The sequence below is a fragment of the Podarcis raffonei genome, chromosome 2 (assembly GCF_027172205.1).
Source record: "Podarcis raffonei isolate rPodRaf1 chromosome 2, rPodRaf1.pri, whole genome shotgun sequence".
In the NCBI taxonomy this organism is placed as follows: domain Eukaryota; kingdom Metazoa; phylum Chordata; class Lepidosauria; order Squamata; family Lacertidae; genus Podarcis; species Podarcis raffonei.
Genome location: NC_070603.1, coordinates 24,304,320 through 24,319,311, shown reverse-complemented (window position 1 = coordinate 24,319,311; position 14,992 = coordinate 24,304,320). Strand labels below are relative to the sequence as shown.

Sequence of the window (14,992 nt, the reverse complement as noted above, 5' to 3'; positions counted from 1 at the left end):
AGGATCTGGAGGGGACTGGGGACTGTTTCCACATTACAGTGGTACCTTGGGTTAGGAACTTAATTCATTCTGGAGGTTCTTTCTTAACCTGAAACTGTTCTTAACCTGAGGTACCACTTTAGCTAATGGGGCCTCCCGCTACTGCCAATGCACGATTTCTGTTCTCATCCTGAAGCAACATTTTTAACCCGAGGTACTATTTATGGGATAGCGGAGTCTGTAACCTGAAGCATCTGTAACCTGAAGTATCTGTAACCCGAGGTACCACTGTAATCTAAAAAATAGCCAGCTGACACCTGCACAGCTCATGCTTCACCTGGGAGCATGGATAGGCACACAGACGAACACTGTGAGCCTGCCACAGGTATGTCTTTCAAGATACACAGGGATGAGAGAGATCTTGTTTCAAAACCCAGATGTTTTTCCTCCTAGCCCAGCTACAAGGGGCAAAGATTGCCTCCACAGGCTGTGTCTCCTGGGGGAAGTTCCATTCCACAAGGCTACAGCGGATCATTCAGGTAGCAGATACCCTGATGTGCTTGTGCTGGGTGAAGTCTGGAGAAAACAGTAGTCAGCTCCCTTCGTTGTTAGCCCTTTCTAGCCCAGCTCACAAATTAACAACATTTTCATCAAGAAAATTATTTAAAACCTAATAATGCAATATTATGTAGTTACATCATACTTGAAACTGATTTGCCACAAAGAGAGACCCTGGTTACATTAACAGAGCAATCAACTACTGCTGGTTCATGCAGCTTTTCAACTGTATGTTAACTGCTACATGTTTATTTCCTGTAGACAGGCTAAAAGCATGTTTCTTAAAAAGAATGAGGACAAAATTAGCACAAGATGATGCAGCTTAAAGGCAATTTTGATGGAAAGTTGCCTTAAAGGGGCAGTTTAGAATACGCTGGTAGGGTTGTGCTTGCATTGCATGTAGGTTTTATCTAGAAGGAACTCTGTTGTACCATTCATGTGCATCTTTTTTCAAACAAACACTTGGAGATATCCTCTTCAATTGATGTTCTCGCACGGTGTCATGTCTGCTACATTTGTTTTCACCAAGGTTGAAAACCACCCACGTTCTATTCAAGAAAAAATGAACATTTAGTTAAGATACTTGTAACTCAAAATATGATACATATACATTCATATGCTTTGTGTACAGATGGGCAGAACAGTGATCATCAGTCCATGCAAAAGATGAAGCAACTTAGTATATTAACAGGCAAAAGTATAGCATTTTTCTTTTTCCAAATAAAGCTATACCAAATAAAATTATTAAGGTTTAATCATTTGGGGGGGCGGGGGAATACTGAGATGCATCCAATGTTGCATGAACAAAAGGTAGTTCCCCCAGACAAATTTTCCTTTCTTGTCCTCCCAGCTACAGCCTCCTATGCCCCACAAAAAGAAAGGAATTGCTGGAAATCTGGCATAGGAATTGTGCAATGCTCACACAAAGTTCCTGATTTCAGTTGATTCCCTTCCCCACTGTAGCCCCATAAGACAGCCTGCAATGTTTGGTAGGTTCTCCCAACCCTTTGGAGAGCCTTTAGGTGGAGGAAAATAATTTCTGAGCAGAAGTCAGTTCATGTAACCCATGTTTGATACAGCCCCTTGTATGTGCTTGCCACCTGAATTTGTTTCTATGTTTATACATAATTTCGGGCTTTCCTCTACATGTATATTTGGGCTCAAGAACTATGCTTCTCTAATACCAGCCCTGAAGTGAAAAGAGTCAGCCAGTGTTTATGAAGTCAATTTAGGAAGAAAATAAATTAGGCAGGTGGGTAACCTAAATTCCTCTCATGCGACTTATCCAAGCTCTGTGCTAGGCAAGGATGGGAGCTGTCTCTTAGGCATTGCTTTTTTTTCTTTTAAAAATGTTTAGGGGTACTCTCATTTTGACTCAAGTTAGTTCAAATTGGGGGAAATTAATCCAGTAAATGGACAAAAGTACAAAGATTCACAAAATGTTTAGGGGTATGTGTCCCCCCAGAAAAAAACACTGCTCTCAGGATATGAACACTACAGAAAATAACCACCTTGGTTGTTTTGTCTTAATTAGCTTCTTATTTACATATATGCTAAATGCAGCATTGGATGTTTGGGCCGGAATCTAATGCAAATAACTACGTCTCAGACAAAGCCGTTTCCTTTTTGTCTGGGAACATCGGAATGCAATACAGTGGTACCTCGGGTTACAGACGCTTCAGGTTACAGACTGCGCTAACCCAGAAATAGTATCTCAGGTTAAGAACTTTGCTTCAGGATGAGAACAGAAATCGTGCTCCGGCGGCGCGGCAGCAGCAGGAGGCCCCATTAGCTAAAGTGGTGCTTCAGGTTAAGAACAGTCTCAGGTTAAGAACGGACCTCCAGAACGAATTAAGTACTTAACTCGAGGTACCACTGTAATACATTTTGAATGTGTTGTAAAGTGCAATATTCAATTGTGACACTAGATGGTGACTGTGAGCTAAAGCAAATTCAATGCATTTTTCAAAACGATTTTTTGTTAAAAAAGCATTTTCACAACATTTTTAACGTGTGTAGATTCTACCCAGGATGGAAGAGCTAGGCTTGCTTGTATAGACTGCACATAATCCCTCTTCCCCACTTGTTGGTTCTTCAGTCCCACTCAAAAGCATTGGACGGAGGCAGACTGGTAGTTTTCTTGTGTTTCAAAATGGTATGATCAGTGCTCTGGATATTTGGAGTCTTTTCATCAGCCTAAGCTTCTGAGACATCAGTGCATCCCAATACATGACAGGAGGTGTGTAAACACAAAAATAGAGTGCCTCTTGCACTTTGCTTTAGCATACTAAATTGTCAGCTGAGTAATTTGCTTCCGGTTAACATAGACCACAATAAATGATTTTTATTTATTTATTTTACAAAAAGGGGGTGGAAAACCCAGCTTGATCTTACCTTTGAAGCAGGCAGGGACCGAAAGAGTGCCATCTATGCATTGAGTAGGTACAGTGTAACTACACTGCTGTTCTTTATTTTTGCAGAAAAACCAGATGGTCTCACCATGTTTTATTCCATCCCTGAGATGGTCTTGCACCTTTAGTTTCTGCTCATTGTATAATACTGTAGCCCTTTTTACTGGTATGGCACATGGTGCTACAATGGGGTGGGAAAGGGATACAAACAGCATGGTTGAACAAGCACATATCTTGGATCAGTCAGATGCTTCAGCAATAATACAAATACAATTGTGGGGCGAATGACATCATTATTCAGACAAATGGCTTTATGAATAAATCAAGCAAAATTGACCTGATGAAGCCTCCTCAAGTAATCATTGCTATTTTCCTAGCAACCTCTTCTATCTGCATTGACAAAAGGGTTCTGTCCCTCTAGCATTGCTTACATGTTCTTAAGCAGCAGATCACGTGCAAGAAGTGATGTCTACTACTGACAACCGTAAGATTACACCTATTGTAGATAACTATTACGTATCATTATAAATATACATGTAATACAGTGGTGCCTCGCAAGACGAAATTAATTCGTTCCGCAAGTTTTTTCTTCTTGCGAGTTTTTCGTCTTGCGAAGCACGGTTTCCCATAGGAATGCATTGAAAATCAATCAATGCGTTCCTATGGAAACCGCCTTCAGACCAGGTCCGGGGACAGTCTGTCCCCCGACCTCTTCTGAAGGCTGGGGGGGGGGGCAAGGACTTCTCCGCTGTCCCGGGGCGATCTGAAAATGCTGGCGGGCGGCAGCGCAGCCTTCGCTGCCGCCCGCCAGCATTTTCAGATCGCCCCGGGACAGCGGAGAAGTCTCCGCTGTCCCGGGAAGGCAGGCGGGGGGAGCAAAGACTTTTGCCCCCCGCCGGCCTTCAGAAGAGGTCCAGGACCTCTTCTGAAGGCCGGTGGTGGGCCAAAGTCTTTGCTCCCCCCGCCTGCCTTCAAAAGCCGTCGGGATAGCGGAGAAACGCGCTGCGCTTCTCCGCTATCCCGGGAAGGCAGGCGGGGGGGAGCAAAGACTTTTGCCCCCTGCCGGCCTTCAGAAGAGGTCCAGGACCTCTTCTGAAGGCCGGCGGAGATTTCCCTATGGGCTTTCTTCTTGCGAAGCAAGCCCATAGGGAAATTCGTTTTGCGAAGCACCTCCAAAACGGAAAATTCTTTCGTCTTGCGAGTTTTTCATTTTGCGAGGCGTTCGTCTTGCGAGGCACCACTGTATATTTAAGAGTCTGATAAATGTTTCTAAGCCCCACTCAAAACAATGGACCACATTAATAACATCTAGCTTTGGTTTTCCCAGTGGTGATGTATGGAAGTGAGAGCTGGAGCATAAAGAAGGCTGATTGCCAAATAATTGATTCTTTTGAATTATGGTGCTGGAGGAGACTCTTGAGAGTCCCATGGACTGCAAGAAGATCAAACCTATCCATTCTGAAGGAAATCAGCCCTGAGTGCTCACTGGAAGGACAGATCCTGAAGCTGAGGCTCCAGTACTTTGGCCACCTCATGAGAAGACTGCCTGGAAAAGTCCCTGATGTTGGGAAAGATTGAGGACACAAGGAGAAGGGGACAACAGAGGACGAGATGGTTGGACAGTGTTCTCGAAGCTACCAGCATGAGTTTGACCAAACTGCAGGAGGCAGTGGAAGAAAGGAGTGCCTGGCGTGCTCTGGTCCATGGGGTCACGAAGAGTCGGACATGACTAAACGACTAAACAACAACAAGAAGCTTTGCCTAGACTGCAACCCTGATGTGTTCACGTTGTACTGTGAAATTGTTCTTGTTAAGGTAGGCACATATAACAACTTGGCAGGGGAGTCCTAATGGGCATCTATACAGAGGGTAGCTCAAGAGTTATGAGCTTACAGATGCTGAATTCATATACAGCACAACAGGCAACACTGATTTGTATTTACAGTCTAGGTTCATTGTCTCACAACCGGCTGACTTTTATGATTGCATGAAAAATACATAAGCTTTATGACATAAAGATATCCGAAAAGCTGGGAACGGGATTCCACTAACTAATTTCGCTTGTGGAAGGCCATACGAGAATGTCCACAACAAGACTCCCCCCCTCAAATACACCCCTTTGCTCCCTGAAACTGATAGGAGCGTGCGGTTCTGCAGAATTACTAGAACACCGCACAAAGGGAGATGGGAAGGGATCATTCCATTTGGCAAACTGAAAAGCTTGCGCTGAGAAAACAATTGCTCTAGTGTTATGCTGAATTCCTCCCTGGGTCACTTTTTCAAAAATGAAAAGCCGCCGTATGGTTAGATACATCAGATGCTAAGTTTTACCTCTGCAAGCTGGTTTCGTTGACCAGGTTCCTGTTTTTTCACAACTGGATTCTGAAGCCCCATCTAGTACATATGGAGGATTACAGCCATATTGCACAGATTCTTTGTATTTGTAAGTACGACGAAGAGCAAAATTTATAAACCCATTTTCTATTTGCTCTGGATATGGACATTCTACGGCTGTGTTAGGGGGAAGAAAAAGATTGCTATAGTTTAGAGGCCATGGGGGGAAGGCAAAAAGAGAGAATTTGCATACCCAAGCAGTCTTTCAAATAGCAACATTATATTTAGAGGACTTACACCTGCATTCAGGTAGTTCACTCCAGTTTCCACTGGCCAGACATTTGGCTGTTTCGTTTCCAAACAAAGCAAGAGGCGGTAAGCACTCAAACTTGATTACGTCTTGGAAGACTGATACATTTCCAGGCACAAGTTTATGGTAAGAAAGGGCTCCAAATTCAGAAACTGGAGGCGGAGGACAAACGACAGCTGGAGGAAAAAGCAAATTTATTTGAGACAGTGTAAAAACTTTACTCTTGTGCCTATTTGGCTAAATATCTTATAAAACACTCCTGTTCTTACGGAATTCATTCTGATACGTCGGAGTATTTGCTTCACCTGTAAAAAAAATCTCTTGATTAGTTAACATAAGCTAAGGTGGCTGGAAAGTTTGAGTGGGCATCTAGTGCACTTCTCTTAAAGAGAATTGTAAATGTGAAAGACCAAAACACGGCAACTGTACACCAAGTCTGCAGGCTTTCCCCCAAAACACACTGAGGCCCCCAATATATTTCTGTTCCTATATTGAAGCTCACTTTTGGATATGTTTAGCCAAAATTAGTTTCACAGATATTGTAAAAGATCAGTGGGAAATGTAGCCATTCAGGGATTAAAGGGGAGGGGAATTCAAATATACATGGGATATAATTGGTACTTCACATAACTCACCACTAAGGGTGATGCTGATTCATTTCTTACAAAGAGAAAATTAAACAAGTGTCTTCCCCATCATATTATTTTTTTTAAAAAAAGGTTTTTCTAAGAACTGAGAGAGAGTTCTAATACAGTTGTACCTTGGTTTTCGAACAGCTTAGTTCTTGAACGTTTTGGCTCCCGAACACCACAAACCTGGAAGCGAGTGTTTTGGTTTGCGAACTATTTTTGGAAGCCGAACGTCCGACGTGGCTTCCGCTGCTTCTGATTGGCTGCGGGAGCTTCCTGCAGCCAATCAGAAGCTGCACTTTGGTTTCCAAACATTTGGGAAGTCAAATGGGCTTCCAGAACGGATTGTGTTTGACTTCCAAGGTATGACTATACTTGAAAGCAGGCCCATGCAGATTGTGGGGCAGCCAGGTACACATTGCCTTGGCCTTGGAGGGCTAAGGAGGTTTACACTGTCATGCCAGGGATGTTTATAACTTTATAACAAGACTCTCACCCTGGGCCTTAGACAAGCTCTGCACAGGCTTGCTTGAAAGCAGTGTTGCAGCTAAAGCTGAACCTCAGGGCCAAAATCAAGGGCCTTGCTGGATTCCCCCTGCCCCCAATGACTAGCTGTAAAGCAGTAGAAACAAGCCCTGTTAAGAGTATGGCTGGCTAGATATTGGCATGACTGCAGAAACTCATTTTATTATTTACATTTTTAAAATACACAAACCTTTTCTGCAACGAAATATAATCAGCAATAAAAAAAATTATTCCTGTAGTCATGATGGTGCCATGATTTAGGTGAGTTTAAAATGCAAGCTGCTTGCTCAGATTTTATCTCTTTTATCATTGGGAGATGTATCAGGAACATAGAAGCATATGAAAAATATGGAAATAAGGGTGGAGAAGAGATTGGGTACTTCGCAATGTGTGGATATCAAAAGTGCTGTGTGAGACCAATGGGTTGAATCCAATGAAATAATTGCAGACACAGAATGACTTCCACTCAGGGAAAAGAATTTTCCTCCTGCACACACAAACACACACAAATCATCTGCAGTGAATTGAGAGGTAATCCAGAACAGATGGGGGGGGTGTAGAAATGCAGAAGTACTGTACAATTATCTATTTTGAGAGTATGACTCTACTGTTTTGAATGGAAAAGGTACCCATACAGTATCTATTTAAGCAATTGTACATAACCTTTCAAGACCACACAGGTTGTTCATATCATAAACACACATGAAAAGAAAATTTCACAATTCTCTCTAAAAAGTAGCTGTATTATAGAAAATAGAACAGAAAAACAGCACCAGCTGTTAAATCATGCTTAATACCCTAGATGAACCTCAAATTAATCAGTTAAAAGTGAATGTAAAAAGATGGGTTTTTCTGTGTATCATTTAAAAACAATTGAGCTAAGCGCACTTCCTGTGCGAAGGGAATTCCGTCACTGAGAAGGTCTTATCTCCTGCAAGCACCAACCTGATGGACCTTGGACCTTAACCAGCGGGCCCACAAGCAAGGCCTCAAAGATTAGCTAATCTGACAGGAGTTCAGGCAGTCCTTCAAATAACCTGGTTCCAAGACATCACGATACCCAGACCTTTATCCAGGATGTCTTAACATTACACATGTACAAAAGTTGCTACATTTGATACCCCCATGATTGGATCAGTCAGCCCATCACATCTTCATACACAAAATGAACCCATTTCTCACATACGTTGGCATTTGGGTAATTTTTCACTCCACTGTCCATCTGCCAGGCATTGGGCGGTTTTCTTCCCTTGAAGAATATACCTGAGAAATAAAACACATCTATAACAGCAGTTTTAAAAAATATTTTGCACTCGTGATTGACAAAAAAACCCAAAACCAGCTGGGTTGGGTATCCCACATGGAGTTTCTAATATGGCCCAGTGATGGCCTTGATTTTGGTGCTGTTTCTTTTACTTCACACTTTATAGATACTTAGAAAATTGCCAAGAGTCGCCTTTGAGGCTATTCTCACTTTTGCTAATTAACACCAAAATGTATAATATAGCCTAAGCTACATATAACTCACTGAACAATTCTGTGTTGAATCAGAAGCTTACATACTCTTACACCAACAGATGGCCAAGTAAGAGCAATCTCATCCACTGGAATGAGATTCAGCAGCCCTTGCCAAGCTTTTTGACATTTGGGCATGGATATTTGTTGTAACTACAGTTTATTTGTTCTTATTTCTTTTCAGACAAAATAACATAACATTCTCCAGATCCATATGCAGGACGTGGAGGTTTTAATCTTCTTGCCTATACGCTACCTGTCCCTGGCAGGGACAGCAAAAATCCATGGGATTGGAATCGCTCCTTTAAATAGAACACCGCCGCACAACTTACCCTGGATGACACGAAAACCTTATAGAATTCTGGTAGGTGAGGTCTGTATGTTCGATCTCTCCATTTTCCAAAGGTCCAGGGTAGTAACATTTTTTTGCTGTTTTAGTATAAGACAATGTTTCATTATTTTTGTTCATTTCCAGAACAGAGGCATTCAAGTCATTCCAAAAGAGCCACTGCGTATTTTAATCACAACAACCTCTTGGGGATAGATTAGCACCCAATGAACTTAAGCGTGTGGCCACGTGAAGAGTACATCAAATCCCTAAATAGTATGGACTCCTACAGAGTAAAAGTGGTAGCTCAGTGGTGGTCAGGTACCTGTTTTTGCATGTCTGAGACCCTACTGTGTTTAATTTTTGGTGTCTGCAGTTAAATATATCAGGAAGCAGTTGATATGTAGGATTTGCCACTCTCCTGAAACCAGCGTACAATACTGGCAAAACAGAAATGATGCGTTCAAATGTTCCTAAGTTGTTCCTCTGATGCAGCTTGCAGTGCAAAAGCTGTTCCTGTCCATAGCTGTCAATTTACAGATTTGACAATAAGGGACCAGCAGCCTTGAAAATAAGGGGCCAGCAGCCAAAATAAGGGACCTGCAGCCTCACCTGTTCTAGGCACTCCAGTCTTCCTGTCCTCCTGCAGGCTGGTCAAACTCATGCTGGGTAGCTTCGAGAACACTGTCCAACTAACTTTGTAACCAGAGGTTCAACTGAATAGAATCTGAATCGCATGCACCACAAGGCCTATGCAGCCTCAACTTAAGATGGCTCCCCGGCCTGGCTTTGCACTGCAAAGTTTGCAGCAGCACGTGCAACAAAATGGCGTCCAACATTCAAAAAACCCCTCAGCTTGCATTAACTAGCCACACACAAGGCATGCAAGCTCCACCCCCCAGTCGTTCTTAGACTTCTTATTGGGTGAGCAACACAGCCAAGCAACCCAGTTGGAGCCTCCCTCCTCCCTGGCTGGCAGGGAGGGAGGGAGAGGAGCTGCTTCCTTTGAAATTTAAGGGACATCATTTAAGGGACATCCATCAATAAGGGACAGCAGCGGGACATGGCGCTGGAATAAGGGACTGTCCCTTCAAATAAGGGACACTTGACAGCTATGTTCCTGTCACACATCATAAAGTCACATTCAGAACTGTTTGCCTTACTTCAGTTTTGTACAAGGCTCACGTTAGAAATGCTTTTAACAACCACATGGCAGGCAGAAACCAATAGTGACAGCTTTTCCCATCTTTGCAAGGAAAGCTTTAACTATTGTTTCTGCCCGTTGCATAGCTGTTAAAAGCAATTCTCAGGAACTATTTAGAAGGGATGATCAACATATGATGGCGATAAACGGACCACTTTGTGGTCCATTGTGACTATGCTGTGAAACACAGCACAACGCTACTTGGGTTTGTTCTACGTTGGATTCCACAGCTATTACAAATTGAGGGGGTGTACCACTGAGGACGCGGGTGGCGCTGTGGGTTAAACCACAGAGCCTAGGACTTGCCGATCAGAAGGTCGGCGGTTCGAATCCCCACGACGGGGTGAGCTCCCGTTGCTCAGTCCCTGCTCCTGCCAACCTAGCAGTTCGAAAGCACAAGTAGATAAATAGGTACCACTCCGGCAGGAAGGTAAACGGCGTTTCCATGCGCTGCTCTGGTTCACCAGAAGCGGCTTAGTCATGCTGGCCACATGACCCGGAAGCTGTACGCCGGCTCCCTCGGCCAGTAAAGCGAGATGAGCGCCGCAACCCCAGAGTCGGCCACGACTGGACCTAATGGTCAGGGGTACCTTTACCTTTACCACTGAGGACTGCTTGTTGTATGGATATTTTAAAAGGTTGCATAGCTCGAGGATGTGGACAGGATTCAGACATTTCCTGCATTTTACTAAATGACCCTCAGCGTACTTTCCACTCTACAATACAGTCATACCTTGGAAGCCAAATGACTTGCGAGTCGAATGTTTTGGCTCCCAAAAGTTGCAAACACAGAAGTGAGTGTTCCGGTCTGCGAACATTCTTTGGAAGCCGAATGTCTGACGTGGTTCCGCGGCTTCTGATTGCATGCAGGAAGCTCCTGCAGCCAATCAGAAGCCACGCCTTGGTTGTCAAACGTTTTGGAAGTCGAATGGACTTCTGGAATAGATTTTCTTCAGCTTCCAAGGTATGACTGTACTATGATTCTATGACCAACCACATGTATTCTTGTCTCTCTCTTGTTTTTTCTTTAAATCTTACCGAACCAGAAAACTTCCAGCTAGTTTCCTTTCTTGGGTAAGATATTTGCACCTTTCTTCCTGATTTTCCTAGATGTGGGTTCTTTTCCTTGATTTATTCAATCCAGCTTTAGCCTCAATTACAGAATAAAGACAGCTTTTGGTCACCTTGAGAAATGGCCTATGCCAGGAAATGTGTGCTTGTTGAGATTTCTATCCAAACATCATCTTGCAGTAGGTTGAGTTAAAACATTTAAATATTACTTTCTTAAAACTATTATATTTAACCACATCACCATCTCTGTCTTGCCAAAGTGGTACATGCTCTGGTTATCTTGGACTACTGCAATGTTCTCTACATGGAGCTACCTTTGAAGTTGACTCAGAAACTAAAACTAATCCAGAATGTAACAGTTAGACTTGTGACTGGGAGCAGCTGCCAGGACCATATAACACTGATCCTAAAGGACCTTCACTGGCTCCCAGTATGTTTCTGAGTGGTGTTTCTGACCCTTTAAAGCCCTAAACAGCCTTGGCCCTATATACCTGAAGGAGCATCTCCACCCCTATTTTTCAGCCTGGACACTGAGGTCCAGCTCCGAGGACTTTCTGGCAGTTCCCTAACTGTGAGAAGTGAAGTTACAGGGAACCAGGCAGAGGGCTTTCTCGGCAGTGGTGCCCTCTCTGTGGAATGCCCTCCCATCAGATGTCAAGGAGAAATCTTAAGGCAGCCTTGTATCAGTAACTTTTTAATGTTTGACTTTTATTATGTTTTTATGTGTTGGAAGCCGCCCAGAGTGCCTGGGCAACCTAGCTAGAATGGCAGAGTATAAAAAATAGAAATTATGATGGTGATGGTGATGATGTATCTACACTGATATCCAGGTGATTTCAATGCAGAAATCAGAAGCTTATTACAAGTGCTTGAAATAGCTGTTGTGGCAAAGTGTTACCGCAGCTGAGCTCTAAAACACACCCTGTGAGTATAATGTATTGCCTCTTCCAGAGTGAAGTTAATAAAATATAACTCTCATACTTTTGCTGAGGTAGTAGGGACAAGATATCAAGAATTAGAGAGAAGGGTTTCTGAAGACAGACAGATTCTGTATACAAACTAAATACAGTGGTACCTTGGGTTAAGAACTTAATTCGTTCTGGAGGTCTTTACCTGAAACTGTTCTTAACCTGAAGCACCACTTTAGCTAACGGGGCCTCCCGCTGCTGCTGCGTCGCCGGAGTACGATTTCTGTTCTCATCCTGAAGCAAAGTTCTTAACCCGAGGTAATATTTCTGAGTTGACGGAGTCTGTAACCTGAAGCGTCTGTAACCTGAAGTGTATGTAACCCGAGGTACCACTGTACAAGGTTTGCTTTGTATTTTGTAAAATGAATAGTTCTTACTTGAATAGGTTATGGTAAGCAAAAAAACCAGCAAGACACATTATAGAAAGAATGTACTTACGTATACATCTAAATGTAACAATAGGCCATCTACCAGACCAGGGGCATGTATAGCTCCTTGAGCCTGAGTAAGGCACATAACCAGGGTTACAGTGGTATGTAATTTCCTCTCCCATATTGAATTCTTCCTTCTGTATGTCAGCAGTAGCCAATGGTATTTCAGGTGGTCTGGGACAGACTAGAAGACATCAGGTACCGTACTTTATTTTTCAGGCTTTGTATTCATTAACAGCTATAGCATCTCCATGTTTTGAAGCAACCAAATAAACAGGTAATAATAATATGAGCACATTGTGCCTTTGGTTCATCACATAAAGGTGGTGTACTGAAGGCATAACTGGCAGCAGGACTGTGATCCATTTTAATCCCGCATCAACCTCCATCAGTATATGAAGTTGACCCTCGGGCACTTGACTATAGCCACCAGCTAGAACTACTGCTCAGAGTAATTCAAAGGAAAGAGGGGGGAAGGATATGGTTCCTCCCACCAAAAAAACTGGAAAATTGGCAGGGAGAAGATCTACACTTGACCCATTTGCTACACGTGCTGATGGGAAAATAATTCACTAGTTATTTGGCTGAAAGCTTTATCAATAAGAATGCACCGACCAAAATCACCTTTCTTTTACTGGATTCTTTGAGGGCCCACTCACAGAACTATATCTGCCCTTGCAGTGGCGTAGCGTGGGTTGTCAGCCCCCCGGGCAAGGCAAGTAATTTGTGCTCCCTAACCCATGGATTTGTGCCCCCTAACCCGTGGATTTGCGCCCCCTAACCCTAACCCCCAGATGTTGCGCCTGGTGCGGCCGGCCCCCCCTGCACCCCCCACGCTATGCCACTGTGCCCTTGTGAATATCTCCCCACCTTCTTTTCAAACATCTGATGTCCCTGAAGTCATGCCCAGTGCTATCTACTAAATAAATAAATCACAACCATGTTGCAATATTTACCACTGACTTTTTATGTGACTTTTTTCTGCTAAAGGCTACATCATGGCTTGCTCTCTGAACTCTGGCCTTTTAAAAATTAATATTCTAACAATCCATTTATGATGATGCAGAAGCAGAAACAGGAGAGCTTTCAGAAATGTAGGCTTGAAATTAATACCGAACTAATTCAGTTTCCCAGATTTTGCCACACATTTATAACCTTTGCAATCAGATTTGCAAGGGGGATTTAGTTAATCCATAGTTCATGAGGCTACGGCTCTCTGACAAGTGCCAGCAGCTAAATTTTTGCTAAGAGAGGTAAAGTCAAGTTAGCTTCTCTCATATGCTGGTGTCTTTATTTGTACAACACATGCCTCACATGATATACCAGGTTAACACACCTGAACTGAATTAAATAATGGAAGCAGATGCATACTAAACAAAGCAGGTCAAATTCAGTGACTTGTTAGACTTAGATCATATTGTGACATTCCAGCATAAAAAAGACCTGACCATTAGGTCCAGTCATGGCCGACTCTGGGGTTGAGGTGCTCATCTCGCTTTATTGGCCGAGGAAGCCGGTGTACGGCTTCCAGGTCACGTGGCCAGCATGACTAAGCCGCTTCTGGCGAACCAGAGCAGCGCACGGAAATGCCATTTACTTTCCCACCGGAGCGGTAACTATTTATCTACTACTTGCAGTTTGACGGGCTTTCGAACTGCTAGGTTGGCAGGAGCAGGGACCGAGCAACGGGAGCTCACCCCGTCGCGGGGATTCAAACCGCCAGCCTTCTGATCAGCAAGTCCTAGGCTCTGTGGTTTAACCCACAGCGCCACCCGCGTCCCTTCCAGCATGCTCCAACACAAATTAAGGCACACTACTCTTCAAAGCATAGGAATCATCTTGCCCAGGTTAGCCCTGCCCTGCATAATCAATCACATGACGCAGTGCACACACACCATTTGAATGGGAATGCCCATCAACTTTGTGGAGGCCCAGTCCCCTCAAATATTTTATTGGGGCGGCGGCGAAGCCCCTACAGCCCCTAGGAGTTGGCTCCTATGAACACCAGGAAAAAATAGGTTATTACTTGCAAAATCTCATACTACATTACATTTCAGTCTCTAAGCTATCACAGACCGGTTTGTTTGCTTTTTGTCCTGTTAAAAGATGCTTACCACGTCCTGCGAGGACAGTGTGGGCTAGAGCAACCGTCCAGAAGATGAGAGGGACAGGAGACATTGTTGCTTCGTTACAGGCTGCCCAAATGTGTCCAAATTCAGTCCTTTGCCTCCTAAAAATAAACAGAATGGAAGGCTAAATATTAACTTCCCATGTTTCTTTTGATTCTCGTAAACAAAAGGAGGGGAAAAGAGGGATTCCCGAAACCTGCAGGGCAAACAGACTGAACAAGCAACGGTGCGCAGAACATTTTGCAATACTTAAAAAAGAAAAAAAAAAGCCGCTTAAAGCTCCAGTTCACTCTTGTTTGGGAATCTTTTGTACACTGTACTTTTCTGGACAGAATGTTTCATTACCCAATCTTTATCAGGTGTGGAGGTGGGATGGTTGAAAGGCGATACTTTAGGTTGTTTCTTCTTACCCAAGTCTTAAGACTAGCCAAGTAGTAGAGCAATTTTCTCTTTTATTTTCAAGAGCAAGAGTGATAATGTCATTGACCAGAGCAGGGGCAGCAACTTTCTTCAGCCATGGGCCGGTCTACCATCCCTCAGACCATGTGGTGGGCCGGACAATATTTTTTTGGGGGGAAATGAACGAATTCCTATGCCCCA

At 43.5% G+C, this 14,992-nt stretch overlaps 1 protein-coding gene across 3 annotated transcripts in view; it reads right to left on the bottom strand.

The window, feature by feature from the left end:
- Positions 1 to 764: 764 nt before the first annotated feature.
- The window catches only part of APOH (apolipoprotein H), a 31,971-nt gene continuing 17,743 nt past the window's right edge, over positions 765 to 14,992 (bottom strand). The window contains exons 2-9 of one of the 3 annotated variants that reach the window (XM_053375354.1): positions 14,378 to 14,493; positions 12,271 to 12,447; positions 8,594 to 8,690; positions 7,933 to 8,009; positions 5,580 to 5,768; positions 5,280 to 5,459; positions 2,932 to 3,129; positions 765 to 1,085 (exon numbers count right to left, since the gene is read on the bottom strand). In XM_053375354.1, coding sequence (XP_053231329.1) covers positions 1,015 to 1,085; positions 2,932 to 3,129; positions 5,280 to 5,459; positions 5,580 to 5,768; positions 7,933 to 8,009; positions 8,594 to 8,690; positions 12,271 to 12,447; positions 14,378 to 14,441 — 1,053 coding nt within the window. In that variant the 5' untranslated portion in view covers positions 14,442 to 14,493 and the 3' untranslated portion in view covers positions 765 to 1,014. Of the gene's footprint in view, positions 1,086 to 2,931; positions 3,130 to 5,279; positions 5,460 to 5,579; positions 5,769 to 7,932; positions 8,010 to 8,593; positions 8,691 to 12,270; positions 12,450 to 14,377; positions 14,494 to 14,992 lie in introns of all 3 variants that reach the window. The other 2 variants (XM_053375357.1, XM_053375355.1) reach the window with 2 other exon arrangements.